At 35.9% G+C, this 18,438-nt stretch overlaps 3 protein-coding genes across 4 annotated transcripts; 2 read left to right on the forward strand and 1 right to left on the reverse strand.

Annotated features, from left to right (window-relative positions):
- Positions 1-256: 256 nt before the first annotated feature.
- Positions 257-5,094, forward strand: LOC105425357 (arrestin domain-containing protein 17-like). Its single transcript, XM_089071059.1, has 8 exons — positions 257-539; positions 2,424-2,576; positions 2,864-3,078; positions 3,218-3,403; positions 3,518-3,726; positions 3,959-4,203; positions 4,500-4,628; positions 4,713-5,094. Exons 1-8 carry the CDS (start codon positions 422-424, stop codon positions 4,727-4,729), a joined length of 1,272 nt encoding a protein of 423 aa, XP_088927185.1. The 5' UTR covers positions 257-421; the 3' UTR covers positions 4,730-5,094.
- Positions 5,095-5,224: 130 nt separating this feature from the next.
- On the reverse strand, positions 5,225-10,625 carry lolal (longitudinals lacking protein-like). Of its 2 annotated transcripts, none has more exons than XM_089071063.1 (4): positions 10,446-10,625; positions 9,578-9,811; positions 9,272-9,483; positions 5,225-8,530 (listed from the first exon to the last, which is right to left on the reverse strand). In XM_089071063.1, the coding sequence occupies exons 2-3, from the start codon at positions 9,764-9,766 to the stop codon at positions 9,289-9,291; spliced, it is 384 nt and encodes a 127-aa protein (XP_088927189.1). In that variant the 5' UTR covers positions 9,767-9,811; positions 10,446-10,625; the 3' UTR covers positions 5,225-8,530; positions 9,272-9,288. The 2 variants fall into 2 exon arrangements, with proteins under 2 accessions (XP_088927189.1, XP_025073613.2); XM_025217828.2 differs by lacking the exon at positions 10,446-10,625 and adding an exon at positions 10,257-10,413.
- Positions 10,626-13,539: 2,914 nt separating this feature from the next.
- Positions 13,540-17,310, forward strand: LOC105425299 (slow border cells). Its single transcript, XM_011636010.3, has one exon. It carries the CDS (start codon positions 14,185-14,187, stop codon positions 15,235-15,237), a length of 1,053 nt encoding a protein of 350 aa, XP_011634312.1. The 5' UTR covers positions 13,540-14,184; the 3' UTR covers positions 15,238-17,310.
- Positions 17,311-18,438: the final 1,128 nt, after the last annotated feature.

The following is an 18,438-nucleotide window of genomic DNA, read 5'->3' on the forward strand; positions in this document are numbered from 1 at the left end:
ATGAATTTTTACTTGTTATTTTTGTGCATCAAAAATACTTTCCAAAATTATTAAAATAATATCACTATATATTTATACCCTTCATTATCCGACCAATGTATATGCAATCTCTGCTAAATTGTATGCGTTAAATTTACCCCACAAACCCTACAAAAAGGAGCAGAAGACTCTGACTACCACCGAATTATCATGAGGAATACGACATTACACGCACCCTGATGACGTTCACAGTGGGGTGCTGATATCCGCCCACGTCCCGACGGCGTCGATCCGGCGATCAAGTCAGAACATACGGTACCAACGTCGCGAGAGGATTCGTGGTCGACGATTCCGTCGATCAGTTGCTTCCAGTTGTATTCCCCACCTCGGTTCAACTTGGTCACCCGACCTCGATAAAAGCGAAATCTCGACACATTCTCGGATGCCGTCGCTGAGGACTTTTCGCATCGAGTTTAGCCGGCCAGGCGCTACTTACGCGCCTGGTGAAGTCGTCACCGGCGACGTCATCATTGACCTGGCCAGAGAGAAGACAATCCGAGGTAAATAATGTCCAGCACATGAGTCGCAGTTCACGCCAAGAGTCTCACAATATCGAGTGATCGTTGATGCCGTCGGCGCCACGCCACAAGAGCGTCGGGCACCGAGCGCGTTTTAAAGTGTGGTGTGTGTGTGTGTGTGTGTGTGTGTGTGTGTGTGTGTGTGTGTGTGTGTGTGTGTGTGTGTGTGTGTGTGTGTGTGTGTGTGTGTGTGTGGTGTGGTGTGTGTTTGTGTAACGTTTGTGCGAAAAAATGCGTGTGAATTGAAACCAGGGCCGTAAAAAAAAGGTTCATGTTCTCGGAATGAAAAATGAATTATTTAAAAGCCCATGTGATAAACGAGTCCTTAAATATCGGTAAACAAGAAAGTTTGATCAAACAACGAATGTTTCAAGAAAAACGAATTTAAAAGGTTCGAAATCTTTTAAAGTTTTATAAAAAAGAAAAAAGAAAAAGTGGGAATAATTTAATCTAATTATTTTGATGCAAACAAATTGACAAATATAGAAATTATTATCCTTTTTACTGCATTATAATGCAATGAATTTAAATCACAATATATATTTATTTAAATAATATTTAAATATCATTTGTAAATTTGATTTTATGTCAATATATTACAGTATATGTCATCAATATCTTTTATTTTATCGATAAAAGAAATAAACTATCTGACGTATGGTCGTGACGATTTTCTTTCGTTAATTACTCAAACGTTGCTAATTGGCCCAGTATATTTCTATGGGTTTCTATAATAGTCATAAAAACGTATTTATCAAACATTAAATATGACGTCATTTGGGAATATACTTTGAGCCACATGGACGAAACGTGACATTAAATACTCACGTTCTTCAGTCTGTATTTCAATGTCGCTAATTATAATGTTATAACATTTCTCTTCTGCGCTCAAAAATTTTATCAAAATAAAAAGATCAATTAAATGAAAACTGCTTATATAGATTGAATTCGAATGAGAAGATCAATGGATATACAGTACAATTATCGATTCGTGTCAGAAATGATGTTCTGACAATAAATAAATAAAAACTTACTAAAATTATCTCATTCTCGCGTGCATTTAAAAAATGCAAGTAATTATCCAAACGCATCGTGTATATTATTTGCCGAATAATAGTGAAGTATATGAAGATATATTTTCAAAAGTTTCCTATTATCACTCGCATTGGTAATGAGTTACTTTGTAAAATATAACTCTTATCTGTGCACCTATCTTTTAAATGCCTTAATCTCCCTCGAATATGCATGTTTCATAACCTACGTTTCCAAAATAAATAGCCTAAAAATAAATCTATCGGAAGACGATTTTAATTACTGCGATCCGTTAAATTGTTGATAAAATCATACAAAATATCAGCTTTGCTATTTTTTGTAACTATGTATTTTTTGTCATTATGTACCATTTCTAACTTATTATGCAACGCACATTGCTACATATAAGAATTATCAATTATCACATTTCAAATGACATTGAACTTCGTGTGATATTATTTTGCAACAGTGTTAGTAATGTGCACAAATCTTCCCTATACATCACTTAAAATCCACGAAAAATAGAATTTTTCTTTGATTTAATAATTAGTAGCGTTAATTTCAAAAAAAAAGTATATATAATGATAATTACATACGTCATAAATACATATTTCAAAATCTTTTTCAATTACAACACACTTCCGAAATAACTTAGAAATATTTTGAAAAATAACATATAGTTATTACAATTAATATTTTTACTTTCTGTTAAAAGTGAAACTGAGAGAGAGAGAGAGAGAGAGAGAGAGAGAGAGAGAAAATTATTGTTTTTAACGTATTATATTTTAATTAAAATATAGGTAAAAATGAATATATCGATATTTCTGATCGTAGCACTGAAATTATCGATTAAGGGAGAAGCTAATGTTAGCTGGGAAAGAACAAGCTCTACTAAGGATTCCCAAGGACATGATCATACCCAAATTGATCATTTCCGAGCAAGCGAACAGTATTTTAATCTAACTTATTACCTATTAGGAAATACAGGTAATATTTAATATATAATATATATTAATATTTAATATATATTATCAAAAAATTAAATATATAATAAATATATAATTAATATAAATAATTAATATAATTAATATAATTTAATTTATAATTTATAAATATAATTTAATATATATTATCAATAAATTGGTGATACCTTAAAGAATACATTATAATAAAATAAATAATTGTTGAATTGACTATTAATCACTGAAATCGATTCAGTGATTCATCGATTCAGGAACTTTCATTATTAAATAGACGGTCATCATGAATTTTAGGCAATGGGGAAGTGCGGATGCCAGCGGGATTTCATAAATACTCTTTTAATTTCTCATTACCATATAATATACCATGCAGCTTCGAACAACCACACGGTCACATCAGATACACGATGAAAGCCGTTATCGATAGACCATGGAGATTCGATCATGAAAGCAAAATTGCGTTTACCGTAGTTTCGTCTTACGACTTGAACGCTCACAGTCAACAATGTGTAAGTAAAATTACCGTGCGAAGACTTGCATTTTTTGCTACAATATTACATAAAGTTAATATTAAACTTTAAATTAAAGATACACAAGTCAACTTGTTTCCGGTGACTGAAATCACTAAAATCGAATAATCTGATTTAGATCGGTGTAGACGATGAAATAAACGAAAATTTTTGCTGTTTCTGCTGTCTCAACATGAACTCAATGAAGATACGCATCAAGATACCGACTACAGGGTTTGTTCCGGGACAATCGATAGAGACTATAGTCAACTTCAATAATGCCAGCAGTATCAATGTGACAAAGATCTGCGTTAAATTGGAACGGGTAAGTGTAACAAGCTTATCAAGTTATTTCTATTAATACAGTAATAAATAGTAATTAATAGTAATTATAATCTATATAGTAATTATAATCTTTTTTTTATTTTTATTCATAAAGTCTTTAGAATTTCATGCAAAATCACCGTATCATACGACTAAAACAGAGAAAGCAATTGTAAAATCCGAACAAAGTATGGGACCATTCGGTCAACAAGCCGATATTATCTCACGATTACAAGTTCCGCCAATACCACCCTCTCAATTGGAATATTGCAGTATAATAGATCTAAAATATGCCTTACGTATCACAATCCACGTCTCTGGAATATATGTATGCATTTTTCCAAAACACGGTAATAAAATAAAATACAATGTAATTCACATTCATATAATCGTATACACGTTATAAATAATAGTTCTGTTATAAAAATTTTAAAATTTTCAATTCGTTCAATCGTTTTGTAATTAATTGCATAAAATGCTCTACAATTATATAAATTCATAATTAAACTATATTAATTAATGATTTATTAAGAAATTTATTCAATTTTGGTAACAGGCATTGCAATATCACCAAAATTTATCCGATTTTAATTGGAACAATTCCATTACGTTCTACTATTTCATCCGCATCCTATATGCAAACCGTGCAACAGCCTACAGCTCCTGTAATGGAATATGATGATCCACCACCGCCAATGCCGACGTCTCCAGACTATGCACCACCAAATGTGCCCTACTCTCAAGCGATAGGTTTTGCCTCTCCGAATCAACCCAGCACTTCAACTAACCCATGGGACATACGTAAGTATTCTTGTATTTTTGTAACAACAATCATCTTAAAAATCTAATATTAAATCTGAAAGATGAGCATATGTGTATATCATAGAATTGTGTAGCAATCTTATTATTTTAATTACATTTAAAATGCAATAAGTAGATTCATATAAAATTATTTATGTGTTACAGAATTAAGAAATCAAAATATAATTTTTGCAAGATTTGCAAGATTTTGCAAGACTTAAGAATCTGATTTACAATCGATTTACATCATAAAAACTTTCTAAAAAATTAAAAGAAAATTATTTCTCTATTTATAGCGCCGCCATCATATGAAGAATGTATGCAAAGAGCCGACAGCATCAAAGATGAAGATGATTCTAATTACGTGCATGGTGCCAACGAACCCTATGCACCAAGATATCCAGTCTTTAATTTCGCAACGCCACGTAAGAATAAATATTATTTGTTATTAAATATTACTTATACTGAGTTATCTTTCAACTATTTCTTAATATTTTATGCTTTCACAGATCCACCTGAAAAATGAGCAAAACTGAAATATAAATATCCTGAGTGAAAATATCCTGAAAAATTAGCAAAGACGAGGTGCAACACATTTAAACACGTAACACCGATTAAATTATTTTTATTCGACGCATTTACGATAACAAAGAAATAAGTATGTCAGAAAATCAAAAAGACTCTGTATATATTAGCTATTACCTCATATAATATCTTATGCGAAATATTGTATGTTATTCAATTTTTTTAAATGTGAATTGATCACATATACATATTTTTATACTCTATTATATTCTGCTTATACAATTATAAATATATCATACAGTGTTTTATGCAATGACTTATGAAATGACTTATTATATACAATAAAAAATATAATTTTGAGATATATATTCTATATTCAATATTTGTTAGAACAGCAGTTAACATATTAAATGTTTTAAGAAAGATAATCAGGGATAAAGATCTATAAAAAAGGATAAATAAGAAAAGGAGCAATAAAGATAATTATGCCAAAAGCTGGCATATTTACACAATTTATTTTATATCTCAACATCATCATATCATAATCATCATCGAGTCATATAATAGCAAAAATAACATTAATAAGGAGGGTTTCAAATTTCGGCTAGAATGAATAGCAGAGATAACAAAATGGAAAAAGGAAAAAGGGAGGGAAGAGAAATTCATCACGATAATTTTTGCAAGTCAGTCGATTTGGAATTGTCAATTTCAGCATCAATGAATATGAAAATGCAATATGGAAGTCGGAAATGGAGCAAGAAATATAACGAAAAAAAGATCTATATGACGTAATTGTGAATTTAGTGCGAACGGTCGCTTTTATACGAGATTTCTATTCTACAATAATTGTATTCCAAATTTACAGCATAGAGCAAATGTACACGATACTACTATTCACATTCAGCCACCAAATGCCCGGCAAACATATCATTGTAGGAACTGAACCCATCCATTTCAACGCTTTTAACACTGCCTTAAATATTGAAACTGAACTGTTGGATATCTATTGCGCGATATTGCTGTCGGATGACTGCGAAATGATGAAGCTTCCAATATATAAAAAAGTTTAAATAATTGAATCTTCGATTGAAGATGCCAAATATTTGCAAACTATTTTTATGTTAAAAATTTCACTCGTATGAGAATGGTCCCATTATCAGAACTTATTATCATCAGATATCGCCGAAATTTATATGGAAGCCATTTACTTTGATACAAAGTCAAGTTCCATATTTGGGCTTTATCGTAATATATTTAAAATATATATATTTAAATATTTAATATATAATTAAATATATAATATATAATTAATATTTAATTCATATATTTAAAATATTTAAAATATCCTTATATATTTAAAATATTTAAAATATTCTTATGTATGGCGGGTTTTCTTTAATGGACCATTCTTACAATTGTAAGTGCGATCTCAGAATGGTTTCACATTTAATTCACAGAAACATCCGAAGCAAAATCGGTAGGAAATGATGCTATGATTCATAACATTCTGCGGTATATGAATGACGTTCGATACGTGAATGTGTACGAGTCTAAGTCGGCATTCAGTGTCCATAAAAGTTCACTCGTGCTAATTCGGTATATAATCAGTAAAAGTTGGAATAAATTCATATTAGGCACAAGGATAATTACCTCGCAAGGAAAACTCACGAAACGCTGGAGAAATTCTCAATGTGTAATTACAAGAAACAGTAACAGCAAAGTCAGGAATTACGAGCGTGGACTAACATAGCGTTACGTACAATTGATGATGAATGTATTTTATTTTGTTGTAAACTTCAAAAATAATCAAATCCTGAAAAATTGGAATAATTAAAATGCTTGTGATTAAATTGTGGTAAATCTATACTAAATTTTTATATCCTTGACTCGATAATGTTTTCCTGACTTTCTTCTTAAACTTTTTCGAGCGTCCTGGTTTGGGAGGGAAAAGGAACTGTGCGCTCCGACTTTACAAAAATTTACTTCGCTTATATTACAATAACCTTCCCTCAATTTAAGACATTCAACCCTTAATATATTATTATCATAAATAAATTTGGTCTATATAGGTAATATTGTGAATACGCCGGTACAAATACTGGCAGTATTTGGTTAAGTAAAAATCATGATCACTAGAAGAGGTAACTTGTACTGGATTGATTACGGTATTAAAATTCCTTTCGTATTTCGTATTTCTTTTCTCTTTCTTTTTTCATATATCGCACGAACGGAAGGAATAATGTTTCGATACCGTAAAATTGACGAAAGAGAACTTGCCTCAATGATCAATGATGTAAACGCGCATGTTACTACTTCCAGTAAACTTGATTTGATATTCTTTAAATGATTTGTCGGGGATTTTGCAAATCTATCCACGATAGCAGAACTCCCCGATTGGATGCAAATACTTTCTTTTTTGTTGTTATCCAATTAGCATTCATATATAAATCTAGCGCGAGATCAGATCTTTAATGCCCTGTAGGATCGATTTTCTAAATTGTCTCTTGATAATATAATAATCTCGATATAAAAAGTGTCCCATAACTTGTGAAGTATTTTTCATGAGCAAGTAGAGACGATTATATTGAATAAAAGAGTCTCTCTATTATTTTGCAATTTTCGTAATAATTAATAAGATATTAATGTATAAAATAGATGGTGTAAATATCCATATAATACAGAGTTATCTCTTTATATGAACGCATCTTCATTCGTTTTTTGTAAATTAACTTTACAATATACACTACAAAAAGATGCCTTATACACATAAGTCTCTGGTTTTAAATCACATTTTGATCTATTTAAAATAGTTCAAAATATCTTTAAAAATTGTAGTATAAAACATACTTTCAACTTTTTTAAACAAATATCTTCATTTTGAAGAAAAAAATGAAATATATAACTTAATTATTTTCAATTTTCAAAAAATGAAATGTATAACTTAATTATTTTCATTCTAAGAAATTTCGAAAAATGAAAATCAATCGGAAATATTCGTGAATGCTATAGTTAATATCTCATTAACCATTGCGAAAATTGCAAAATAATAATTACCTTTCTATTCAATATAACTTGCTCTATCTATCTACGAAAAGTGCGTCATTAATGAAATACTCTGTATAATAATAACATCCATAAAATAACTCGCAGAAACAAATAATGAAAATAATAGATATCTATCAAAAAGACATGAGACTTTCATATTTCAACGTACGACTGAATATAAATTAGATGGTGCACAACAAAGACAAGCGAGAGAAGTAACGCTACTTCGTGAATAGATCTACCAAATGGAATCGATAGAGGAGTGCTATAAGTCAGGTAGATCGGCTTGAAAAAACGGGTGTTGTAACAAATGTCAACATTTCCAATTTGATCCATCAAGACTGTCCCGGTCAGCATGCATCATAAACTATCGCGACCCACTTATTCGCACCTCGCGATTTGTTTTAAAAAAATAATCAATATTGTTATTGTTGCCACAATATGGCGTAATGGGTTCAAGACAAACATCAACATCTTGTCTCTACTTGTAAGTATGTGTACATACTATCAGTACAACCGTTAACATTAACTGAGATTAAGAAAAAGGCATTTATTTTACATCATCACCGCGTGTTGATCCAAGTCATGAACCAAAGGACACTGAGTTGTGCACACGCAGTGTTTTAATTTTTTTTACATATGTCTATATATTTATAATGTATGTTGTGTTGCGTGTTTATGTTGTGTGGTATGTGTTTATTCGATCACTTTACATTATTACACTGTTTTTTTTTCAGTCCACACACTTTTCAAATATCTGCAAAATAAAATTCACATTTTTGTTACATTTGTGTTTTTAAATATGATAAACAATTCTTATACTATAAAAAATGTTTAAAATATTTTTGTAGAATTTTATTTATAAAATTTGTTAATTCTTTTGTACGTTCATAACACACATATGACAGTCACAGGTAAATCGAGTTCGTATATATGTTATTTGTCCCAAGAATATAAATAGATTTGCACAATCAATAACCGAACAATGAACTCTCGAGCAATATAAATGTAACTTTGAAATCAATAATATTACTGAAGAAGTGTTGCCGCATTTATTAGTTAATTTCTCGTTTTCTCTCATGAAATGTATAAATACATAGTATTAATAAATTAAATTACTAATCATATAATTATGAAAAAAATCTACTTTATAATAAAGTATAATAGAATAATTTGAAGTAAGAAAACTATATGATAAAAGTTTTCATCAAATTCGTCAATTAAAGTCCAATTAAGTAGAAGTAAACATAAGACCGAATAATGTAGATATTTTCTGTTTAGATTGAATTTTAATACCAATAATCTTTCTTTAAATTTATATAAATTCAATAATAATTTTTTTTGCTATTAATTATATGCCATTACTTTTAATACAGTTGGAACATAGTAGACCAAAAGCAAAACCATATCTTCCCTAATAAATCAATATCATGAAATTGTTGTTAATTTTGAAATTCTTCCAAAAAAACTAAAAAAAAAATAAAATGTTAAGGCATACCGTAATTACGTGCACCTTTAACCTTCTCTTTTAATGGCACCAGGAGCTTCAGCTAGTCCTTTAACTTTAAGCCGGTCTGCTGTTTTGAGAAATGCTGGCAGCTGATCTTGTGAAACATTTACTTCACCCGCATACATAAATTCTAGAATAGCTTGTAGATGACTGTATGCAACGTCCTTTAAAATTATAATTGGATGTTTGGACGGATTTTCCTATAACACATTAAGGAGAGAATTCATTTAATTACAAAGTTCATCGATCATTACTGATATTAGATCTATTAGATTAGTAATATTAGAAGCATACCTCTAATAAGGATTTAAAATAAGGACTACAGGCAGACAAAACCATCTTATGCGCTTTGCAAGTTTGACCATCACAAGCCAATGTCACATCCGTGAAGCTTTTCTCATCTCGCAGATGTTTGAACGATGATACCATATTCGATTGGAAGTCGTTCCATTTAAGAAAAAACTGCTGCTGCTCTCCCGCCATTGTGAATACTGGAGTTGCCCTATAACTCTTGCGTGATTGTGCAGTCTGGAAGCAATATTACAATGAGATATTAATTAATTCGGCAAACAAGTCTGAACTGCCTAAGCCGCGTTCGCATACATGGAACGGGGATCAAAGAAAGCGAAATAAACGAAAGGCTAATAAGGTCACGCGACCGCGCGATCGCGGACCGTCGTAAATAAAAAATGTATAACGTTGCTCGCGAGAAAACTTGTATCAATCGGGTCGCGCGATAAACGTCGAGCTTTGACGAAAAAAAACCAAGTTCTCGGTAGCGCGGGAACGAGAGTTCTTGCGCCAAGACCCTTTGTAGGTTAAGCCACGAAGAATGCCGAGGACGATGCCACGACGAGCGAGACGCAATGATGCGATTCGGTCGAGCCTTCGATGCGAAGCGGAGCGTATCATCTCGCGATAGACAAATTGACGCATACGGCCGTGCGCCGTAACGGGATAGCAAATTATTTACGATTTCGCATTAGACTACGCGCTGCGTCACAACATCGCACGCGTGCATTCGTCGGACCGTCTCCCATGGAAAGAAACACGCGCGACTCCGACACAACACACGGCCCGCAAACACGGCAGGCGGGATCGAAAGCGCGATGCCGCCAAGGTAAGGATTACACGGCCGTGCGTGCGTGCGCGCTTCCCTTACTTCGTGTCGTCGACGGACCGGCGAATCCTGGACGAAACGACGATGTGGCCGATGACCAGCACCTTGTCGCACGGAGAGAAAGAACGCGAAAAATACGTAGCTCCAAAAACTTTTTGCACGACCACTACAAATTTTTTGTTGTGGCTAATATCACGGCGAGGAAATTCGGCTGGACTCGAGTCTTTCCGGCGATAGTCGGTTCACGTACCGACTGATGTCACTCGCAAATGCGTTGTCAGATGGCACGACCAACTCGATCGCGGCAAATCGCGGCTACGAAATTTGTAATGGCGTGCGTTGCGAGTCAATTTTTAAAATCAATAAGTTTCATGCTTGATTTCTTATGATTTTATAAATTTTAAATTGAATTTAATAGTATTTGTATAATATTATGTGTTTTTTCGAGATAGATGGAAAAATGCAGAGAATTGATTGATTTAAGCTAGCATCGGACTATACGTGATTCATGATATTTGTGTTCTTTGATTTTGTCAAAAAACTTGCGAATTAGTGAAAATTCTTGCAAGACACATTGAAATAAAAATGTTTTCAATAAAATAATGTTTTGCACTTGGTAAAACAGACTTGTAAAATATAAAAAAATATAGAAAATTCTTTTCTTGCACCTGTCAATCAATAAATAACCGTATATCTAGAAAATAAATTATGCCTCTTGAGTCACAATTCTAGATAGTTATTTATTAATTAACGGAATGAAAGAAGAGTTTTCAGTATATTTTATAAGTCTGTTCGAATGCAAAGATAAATTTATCGAAAAATGTTTCTATTTTAATTAATTTTATAAGAATTTTTATGTTTTCTCACTTCTGATGTCATCATGAACCAGCAGAAATTTTAATACCAACATAGAGTAACAGAGATTATGAATTCATGTGTAAGAAAACAATATATATATATATATATATATATATATATATATATATAATTAAATATATAATATATAATATATACAATATAATATATACAATAATTAAATGACTTAATATTTTCTCAATAAAATAAGATGGTTTTTATTAGAAAGAAATCGTTTTCTTTAGAAAGAAGGAAAAAATTAGACATGGAATAAAATAAAACCAAGAGAATTTTTTTTATTATGGATAGTAGATAACATATCGCATTTTTAAGTTCTTTCCCGTTCTGTTACTCGCTGTTATGTAATGTAACATGGCAATATACATATAATATGAATTAGAGCGCGTAAGGCGTTTAATTAGTGATCTGCGAAAAGATGTTAATTAACGCGATCTAATCTTGGCGTCGATCGCGCGCAAAAGTCACTTCTAGTATTTTTTGTGCTTTGATAATGACAAGAGTGTCGACGCAAGCGAGTCGCTGATATGTAGAAATGCTGTTCAATCCGGACGCGATTAATATACGTCAGCGTGCGTTGGCTCGTAGATCAACGTACGCATAACTACGTTGTGCGCATGATGTTGAGATAAAATCCGCTTTGATAAACAATCAAAACATGACGCAACAATGATTCGTCTATTCGCGAGGATGCAAAACTGTTTGTCAAACTTGATCGCGACACATCTAGGAGCGTAGACCCTATAAAAATTACCCTCCGGGAATCTCATAAGTATTGATTTAATTGATAATCTAGCAATAACACCGGAAGAGGCTAATCGTTTAAAAAATCTAGAAAAATTACAAGAATATTCCAGGAATATTCCAAAGAATTTCCGGGAAATTGAGATTAAATATTTTTAAAAATTATGGCTAAATGATAAGCTGCGATCAGTAGAGTATAAATAAGGAAATAGAAGACATGCTGTTTTAAAATAATAAAAAAAAACAACTGTAAATCCCGGAAGATGAACAAATATTGTTAAAATAATCATTTACCAATCTAATTTTTAATAAAGCATTTACTCCCTAGTTATAAAAATCTCAAAATTTTAATATCGAATAATCTTATCCAACTTTCAAGTATTTGTGTATCATGTTCAATATATTTATGTCAAATATATTTTAAGCCTTGATCACTTAAAATTTAATACTTCACAATCACGATTATCTCGTAAAATCTCTAAAAATATTGACAAGGAAATATATATAGTTGCAACTGCAAAAGATTCTAAATTGATTACTGCTGATTGCGCAATATCGCGCAAACGATAAGGTTTTCCTGTCAACTGCAATAGGGTGCTTTCAGTCGTACTCAAAAACGAACATCATGATAGGCGCCATGTGATAGTAGATGATAGTATATATAAAGTTGTTATATTACGATGCGTGATGCACATCGCATTAAATATGAAAATTTATGAAATATCAATGTGTAATGCATTTAAATAGAAATGAATGGCAACTAGATATGCACGATAATCTCGTACTCGAGATTAGTGTGTTAAATTTAAATTCAATTATTATCGATTCGGGTAATTCATATAATGATAAATTGGATAATCCAGCTATAAATCGTTTAATTGTTTAATCGGGAAATCCGTGCACTCGCGAATAAAAGGAAGGCCACCTTTCGTACGCGTGCGGTATCGCGCGAATGGGAGAATCAAGCGTCGGAAAACTTTTTCCGCCGCGCGAAGCCGTGACGGGACCGCGGTGTAAGTGCCAGGGTGTAAGAGATGGCAAGAAAATGAAAGAGAGAAAGAGAAAAAGAGAGAAAAGAGACACGACGCTTGAGGGAAGCAACGGAGAAGCGAAGGGGAACGGAGGAAAAGACGGCCGAAATGCGTCGGAAGCAGAAAGGGAAATGCGAGAAAAGGAAAAAAAAAATCGAAAAAGAGCGAGAGAATAAGAGAGGCATGCGCGGATAACAAACGGGAAAAGCAAGAGCGAGAGAGAAAAAGAGAAAGAAAGAGAGAGGGAGAGTAAGAGAGAAAAAAAAAACGGGGCCTGATGGACAAGGAGCTAGAGGGGAGAAGTGGGAGTTAACTCGTGAGCGAGCGCTGGCGACGGGAGGAGGAGCGCGGTGGACGCTTTGCGGTCGGTCCCTCTGAGAGAGGACCGCTCGCGAGAGGAGGCGAGCGCACGGAGCGGAACGAGCGGAGGGAAGCGCAACATCGCAGGCGCAAGCGCAATGAGTCGCAGATCGACTCGCGGCGTGCGCCACATTGAAAGCTTGCGACATGCCGTCCAGGCGCTCAGTCGCGCGCCAACTCTCGAGTGGATTGTATCTCGATGTCGTATTCAGTTCCCTTGCGGTCGATCTCTATATAGCGGTCCTTCTGTGTGTATAGTCAAGTGCGAGAGACCGAGAGCGCACAGGAACATACGACTGTGCGCGTGGGCATCAGTAAACCGCGTCAAGAATACGGAGCAAACGCGCATTGACTCAAAGCAAACGACGAGAGTTAAAATATCGAGATATATCGATAGAGGCGGACGACGTGTGATCGTCGTTCTCGAGATTTCGGAATATAAGCCGAGAACCATTAAGTAAGTACTTGGAACAGTGTCAAAAATCGCGACGTGCGCTTTCGAAGAAACGAAGACCGTTGTTGTCCACGTCGGTGACGGTGTGACGGCGATTTATACCGAAAAATATTCTCTTCATCTCCTGCCGGCTCGTCTTGGACGACGTAGTACGCGCTACGACGGCCGCAGGAGAGGGAGATAGCTTACGAGCGGACTCGATAGTAAAAACGGCGAGATCGACGCAACGCGCACGGACCGATTGACGTTCTTACGGACAGAGACGGACGGACGTGGTGAAGTCGCGAAAGAATTCTTGTCTGTGATGTGCCTGTGAGCGATGGAATCACCAGTCATGTACGATTCGGCGGCCCATCAGGCCCAGGCCCAGGGTACGGTCGATTTAAAAAAGTCCCAGGTGCTAAGCAACAACGGCAACAATCACAACAACAATAACGCTGCGACGAATAACAATAATTCCGCGCTGCAGATCAACCATAATCACAACCATCAGCAACAGAATAACGCGGTGGTAAAGGTCTCCGGCAGCAAGGCGAGCTTGCATCAGCAATACGCCGAGCACTGTGCCGCCGCCGGTGAGCTTACCGATCTCAACAACCCGGAGATTTCATTGGATCTCCAGAATTTGATCGACGATAACAATTTTGGTGACGGTTTATTGGATATGCTCGGTACCAATAACAATGCCATAAAGCATGTTAGGCCGAGCGGGTATCCGCGTACAACACTCGCCTATATGCCGCAGCCAGTGCACAGCGGTGCGACCTATCATCAGAACAGCAATAGTTGCAGTGACAGCAACAGTACAAGTTCGGAGTCCCCTAGCATCAAAGAGGAGCCGTTGGATCCGGCAGATTATAGACGTCACTGCCCTCAGTACCCGCCTACCGGTTACAGTCCGGTGACGAATAACCCGTTCGCCAATGGTGGACAGACCTTCACTACCTTGACGCCGTCCACGATACCGACCGGTCATCCAGGCGCGCCGGTCCATCAGCCGCCATCGCGAGGTGGTCCTATGAAGGGGCCAGTAATGGCTCATCAGCATCACACTAGCGCGAACGTCGCCAGGAAGCAAACCAAGGCCATTGACAAGGCAAGCGACGAGTATAGGCGACGACGGGAGAGAAACAATATCGCCGTAAGGAAGAGCCGCGAGAAGGCGAAGGTACGATCGCGCGAGACTGAAGAGAAGGTCAAACTGCTGGTGAAAGACAACGATCTGTTGAAAAAGCGAATCGAACTGCTCACCGAAGAACTCAACGTGCTCAGATCACTCTTCAGCAGCGTCGGTGTCGTGCCCGAGCAACTACATCGCGAGATCACCAGGCACCTCGACCAGTTCCAGCAGCACGCAGTCGGACCTATGTAGCAACAACAGCAACAGCGCACGGACATCGCTACACAATTCGAGACGATATCATTGTCTGACGACGTCGTCGTTGATTCGCGTCCCTGGGCTATCAGGCCATTCCGATTGTGAGGCGAAGTCAATCGCGCGTCTTCCGCTTCCTCCCGCGCCTGCCCGCAATATCGTGTATCTCCGAAGAGAAGTCATCTTTCGTCTTCTCTGTTTCCCTCCCGCTTGCTTGTTCTCTTTCTTTGTCTTTCTTTTTGCTCCTCCTTTCGTCTTCTACGTCGTCCACGTTTATATCTCACTCGACTCGTAACGCGCGACGCGGACGCACGTGCATGCATGCGTGCGCGCGTCGTCGTTGCGTCGAAAGCCGCGAAGACGCGAGCGTGGGAGGGAAAAGAGAGGAGTCAACGAGTCATGTAGGAGGTCGATCGAGAAGAGCAAGCTACTCTACGCAAGCTTGCCACGATTGAAGAATACGATCGGCGTGGTTTACGTAGAAACTTCGCATTTCGTTGGAAAAGAAGTGCCTCTGCCCGTGGTATAAATAACCCTTCGCTCAAGAGAATGCTGTACGGACACTGAGAAAGCGATAGGGTGGACAAAACCTGATAAATAAAAACAATAAATTATGAAGAATCGCGTGATCTGCAAGAGCGTGCCATGCGTGTTGCGATTTTCTAACATAATATAAAAAATCGTCGCTTAAAATCGATGAAGTACGCAAGAAAAATAGTCTGATTTTCTTGTTTTTTATTCATCTTTTTCTTTTTTTTTATTCATCTTTTTTCATCGATCGCATTATTTCTTAGTATTGTTTACTTCCATTGTTTCTTTCTTAACTTACCGATTAAATAAGTAGGATAGATGATCGACCAACTTCGGGACCCCATCGGTAAATATGAAAAATCGCAACACAGAGGCAAGCTCCGACATTTCGAATAAATCATGTCTCGATAATTCACGTGAGAGAAAATCCTCACTTTAGTTATATATTACATTTCGTACTACATGTAAACAATACATGGACACAACACTTAACACATCAACACGAAAGACACGTACACATGGCGCTGTATTTAGATTCGGTTTTTAGCTAATGTTAAATTAATGAATTTAGGTTATCACTCTCCAATTACCAAGTACCTAAAAAAAGAGTCATATCGAAACACGGTGATCCATATCAACGTGATTCATATCAACGATCGTACATCATCAGGAGAAGTCGAATCCATCTTCTCTCGATACGTACTTTCTTCCGTGTTCATTATGTTCGACGAAGCACGGCCGAGTAACACAATCCGAGCACTTTATCTACGCCCTTGTATTATAGTTCTAATTAATTTTATTATTATATTCGAGATGTATGTACATAAAAAGCTAATATATTTTGTTAGAAGAGAAGCAGGAAGAAAGTGAGCGAATGAATGATTAGATGAATGAATGAATAAGTATTAAATGAATGAGTGGAAAATGGGATAGTGAGGGTGAGAGAATGAGTGAGTGAGAGAGAGAGAGAGAGAGAGAGAGAGAGAGAGAGAGAGAAAGAGAGAGAATCAAATAAAAAGATTGAAAAATAAGCGGATTGTATGCGTGAGCTCATATACCTGCGTATACGTATATGTACAATATTGCGTGCATAAGTGTGTCGGGAGAGAGGAGTTGTTATAAGTATATTTTATTTACGGCGAGAGTGAGACCGAAGGGATCCGATAATCAGGCGAGAAACGGAAGAGCCAGAAAGTCATGCATGAATGCTCTATATAAGCATGCAGTTGAAGTGCGGCTTCATCTTCGCGATGCCAGCTCGTATGCAAATTCGATGCCAGCGACAACAACCAGCAGCAATAGCAGCGCCGTGTTGTTCGTCACGGTCGCACGTATCATACTTGCATGCGCGCGTTACTCGCGATGCGCGAACGATTTAATTACGCGGAGGCGCGCGACCACGTGCAATTAGTGTGAATGCGAGAGAGACGTTACGCACGCGTGCCTTGGTGTATGACTGACGTATGATGTTAGGGTACGAGATTACCTGTCACGGTTGTCTTCTTGTCTATGCACAAATATATTTTGATATGAAACCTATATGCAACACGCCTCTGTTTCTTTCCTTATCTTTACGCGTCAGTTCACCTCCTCCACATTTCCTTTGTGCCTTCCTCTCGCTTGATTTTAATTCCTTATGACACACTTAAGCCTTCGAAGCATAAAACTGCTTTTCCACGACTGATAACATCCTGAATATGATCTCAGAATTTAGAAAACTTATATGCAAAACTTTTCCGTTATTGCATATCATACTCTGCGTTATATGTGAAAAATATGTTACATGTATATTTATTTATCATACGACATACATAACTATAAAAATATCAACTTTTAGTCTTTCTCTATTACAAATCATTGAGCGCTATATTTCATCCATGAATATTGCTATAAAATGCAAAATAACTACTTTTCTTATCAAAATAATTATAGACTAATTCATTACTTTAATTATCTAAATATACTTTTATTAAATTTTTATTCTTTTTAAAAGTCAATAATGAGATAAACATTTATCATAACTACAGTGTGCTGGAAAAAACACCATCATGCAAATTAATATTAAATATGAGAAAAATATAGGAAGTTATTATTATATAGGATTAATTTTTCATCCAAATTTAAAATAAAGTTAAAAAACATCACAAGATTGTGATAAAAACTGAACTCGAACTTGTTATAATATTTTGATCTGAAATTTACAATAGATATAGTGACGTAAGAACCTCCTAAATAAATTCTTCTATCAGTGCGAAATGAAGTCATTGATCTGCCAAAAAAACCGATCGGTATTCGCGTCTACCGTAGAATATATAGGTATGGAAAGTGATCGGAGTAATGGCGCGCGAATCCATCGCGGCGAGTGAGTCACGAGATAAGTTTGTTGTTAGTCAGATTAAATAGATTAGCACCATTGTGACGAGCGTGACGCGTGTGTGTAGCGAGCCCCGCGAAACAGGATACGACGTTACACGCGTGTACGCGCGAGCGCACGTGCCCGCATCTCGAATCGCACGCACGCAACGCACACGATGCGCACGCGGAGCATGAGGAAGCGCATCGTCCGCGTGGCGTAATTGGCGAAACGAGTTTTTTCATGTCGTGGCGCAAAACTAGTAACATCACAGTATCTAATATTTTACTAGTATCACTTGAGAAAATTGATCT

The sequence above is a fragment of the Pogonomyrmex barbatus genome, unplaced genomic scaffold, assembly GCF_055798465.1.
Source record: "Pogonomyrmex barbatus isolate J1 unplaced genomic scaffold, ASM5579846v1 scaffold1, whole genome shotgun sequence".
In the NCBI taxonomy this organism is placed as follows: Eukaryota; Metazoa; Arthropoda; class Insecta; order Hymenoptera; family Formicidae; genus Pogonomyrmex; species Pogonomyrmex barbatus.

Coding starts and splice junctions, on each gene's coding strand:
- LOC105425357 (XM_089071059.1), top strand. CDS start 422: ATGCCGTCGCTGAGGACTTTTCGCATCGAGTTTAGCCGGCCAGGCGCT. Junction 2,577..2,863: donor TTACCTATTAGGAAATACAG/GTAATATTTAAT, acceptor CATGAATTTTAG/GCAATGGGGAAGTGCGGATG. Junction 3,727..3,958: donor ACAATCCACGTCTCTGGAAT/ATATGTATGCAT, acceptor TTTTGGTAACAG/GCATTGCAATATCACCAAAA.
- lolal (XM_089071063.1), bottom strand. CDS start 9,766: ATGGCGGGAGAGCAGCAGCAGTTTTTTCTTAAATGGAACGACTTCCAA. Junction 9,484..9,577: donor ATTTTAAATCCTTATTAGAG/GTATGCTTCTAA, acceptor AATGTGTTATAG/GAAAATCCGTCCAAACATCC.
- LOC105425299 (XM_011636010.3), top strand. CDS start 14,185: ATGGAATCACCAGTCATGTACGATTCGGCGGCCCATCAGGCCCAGGCC.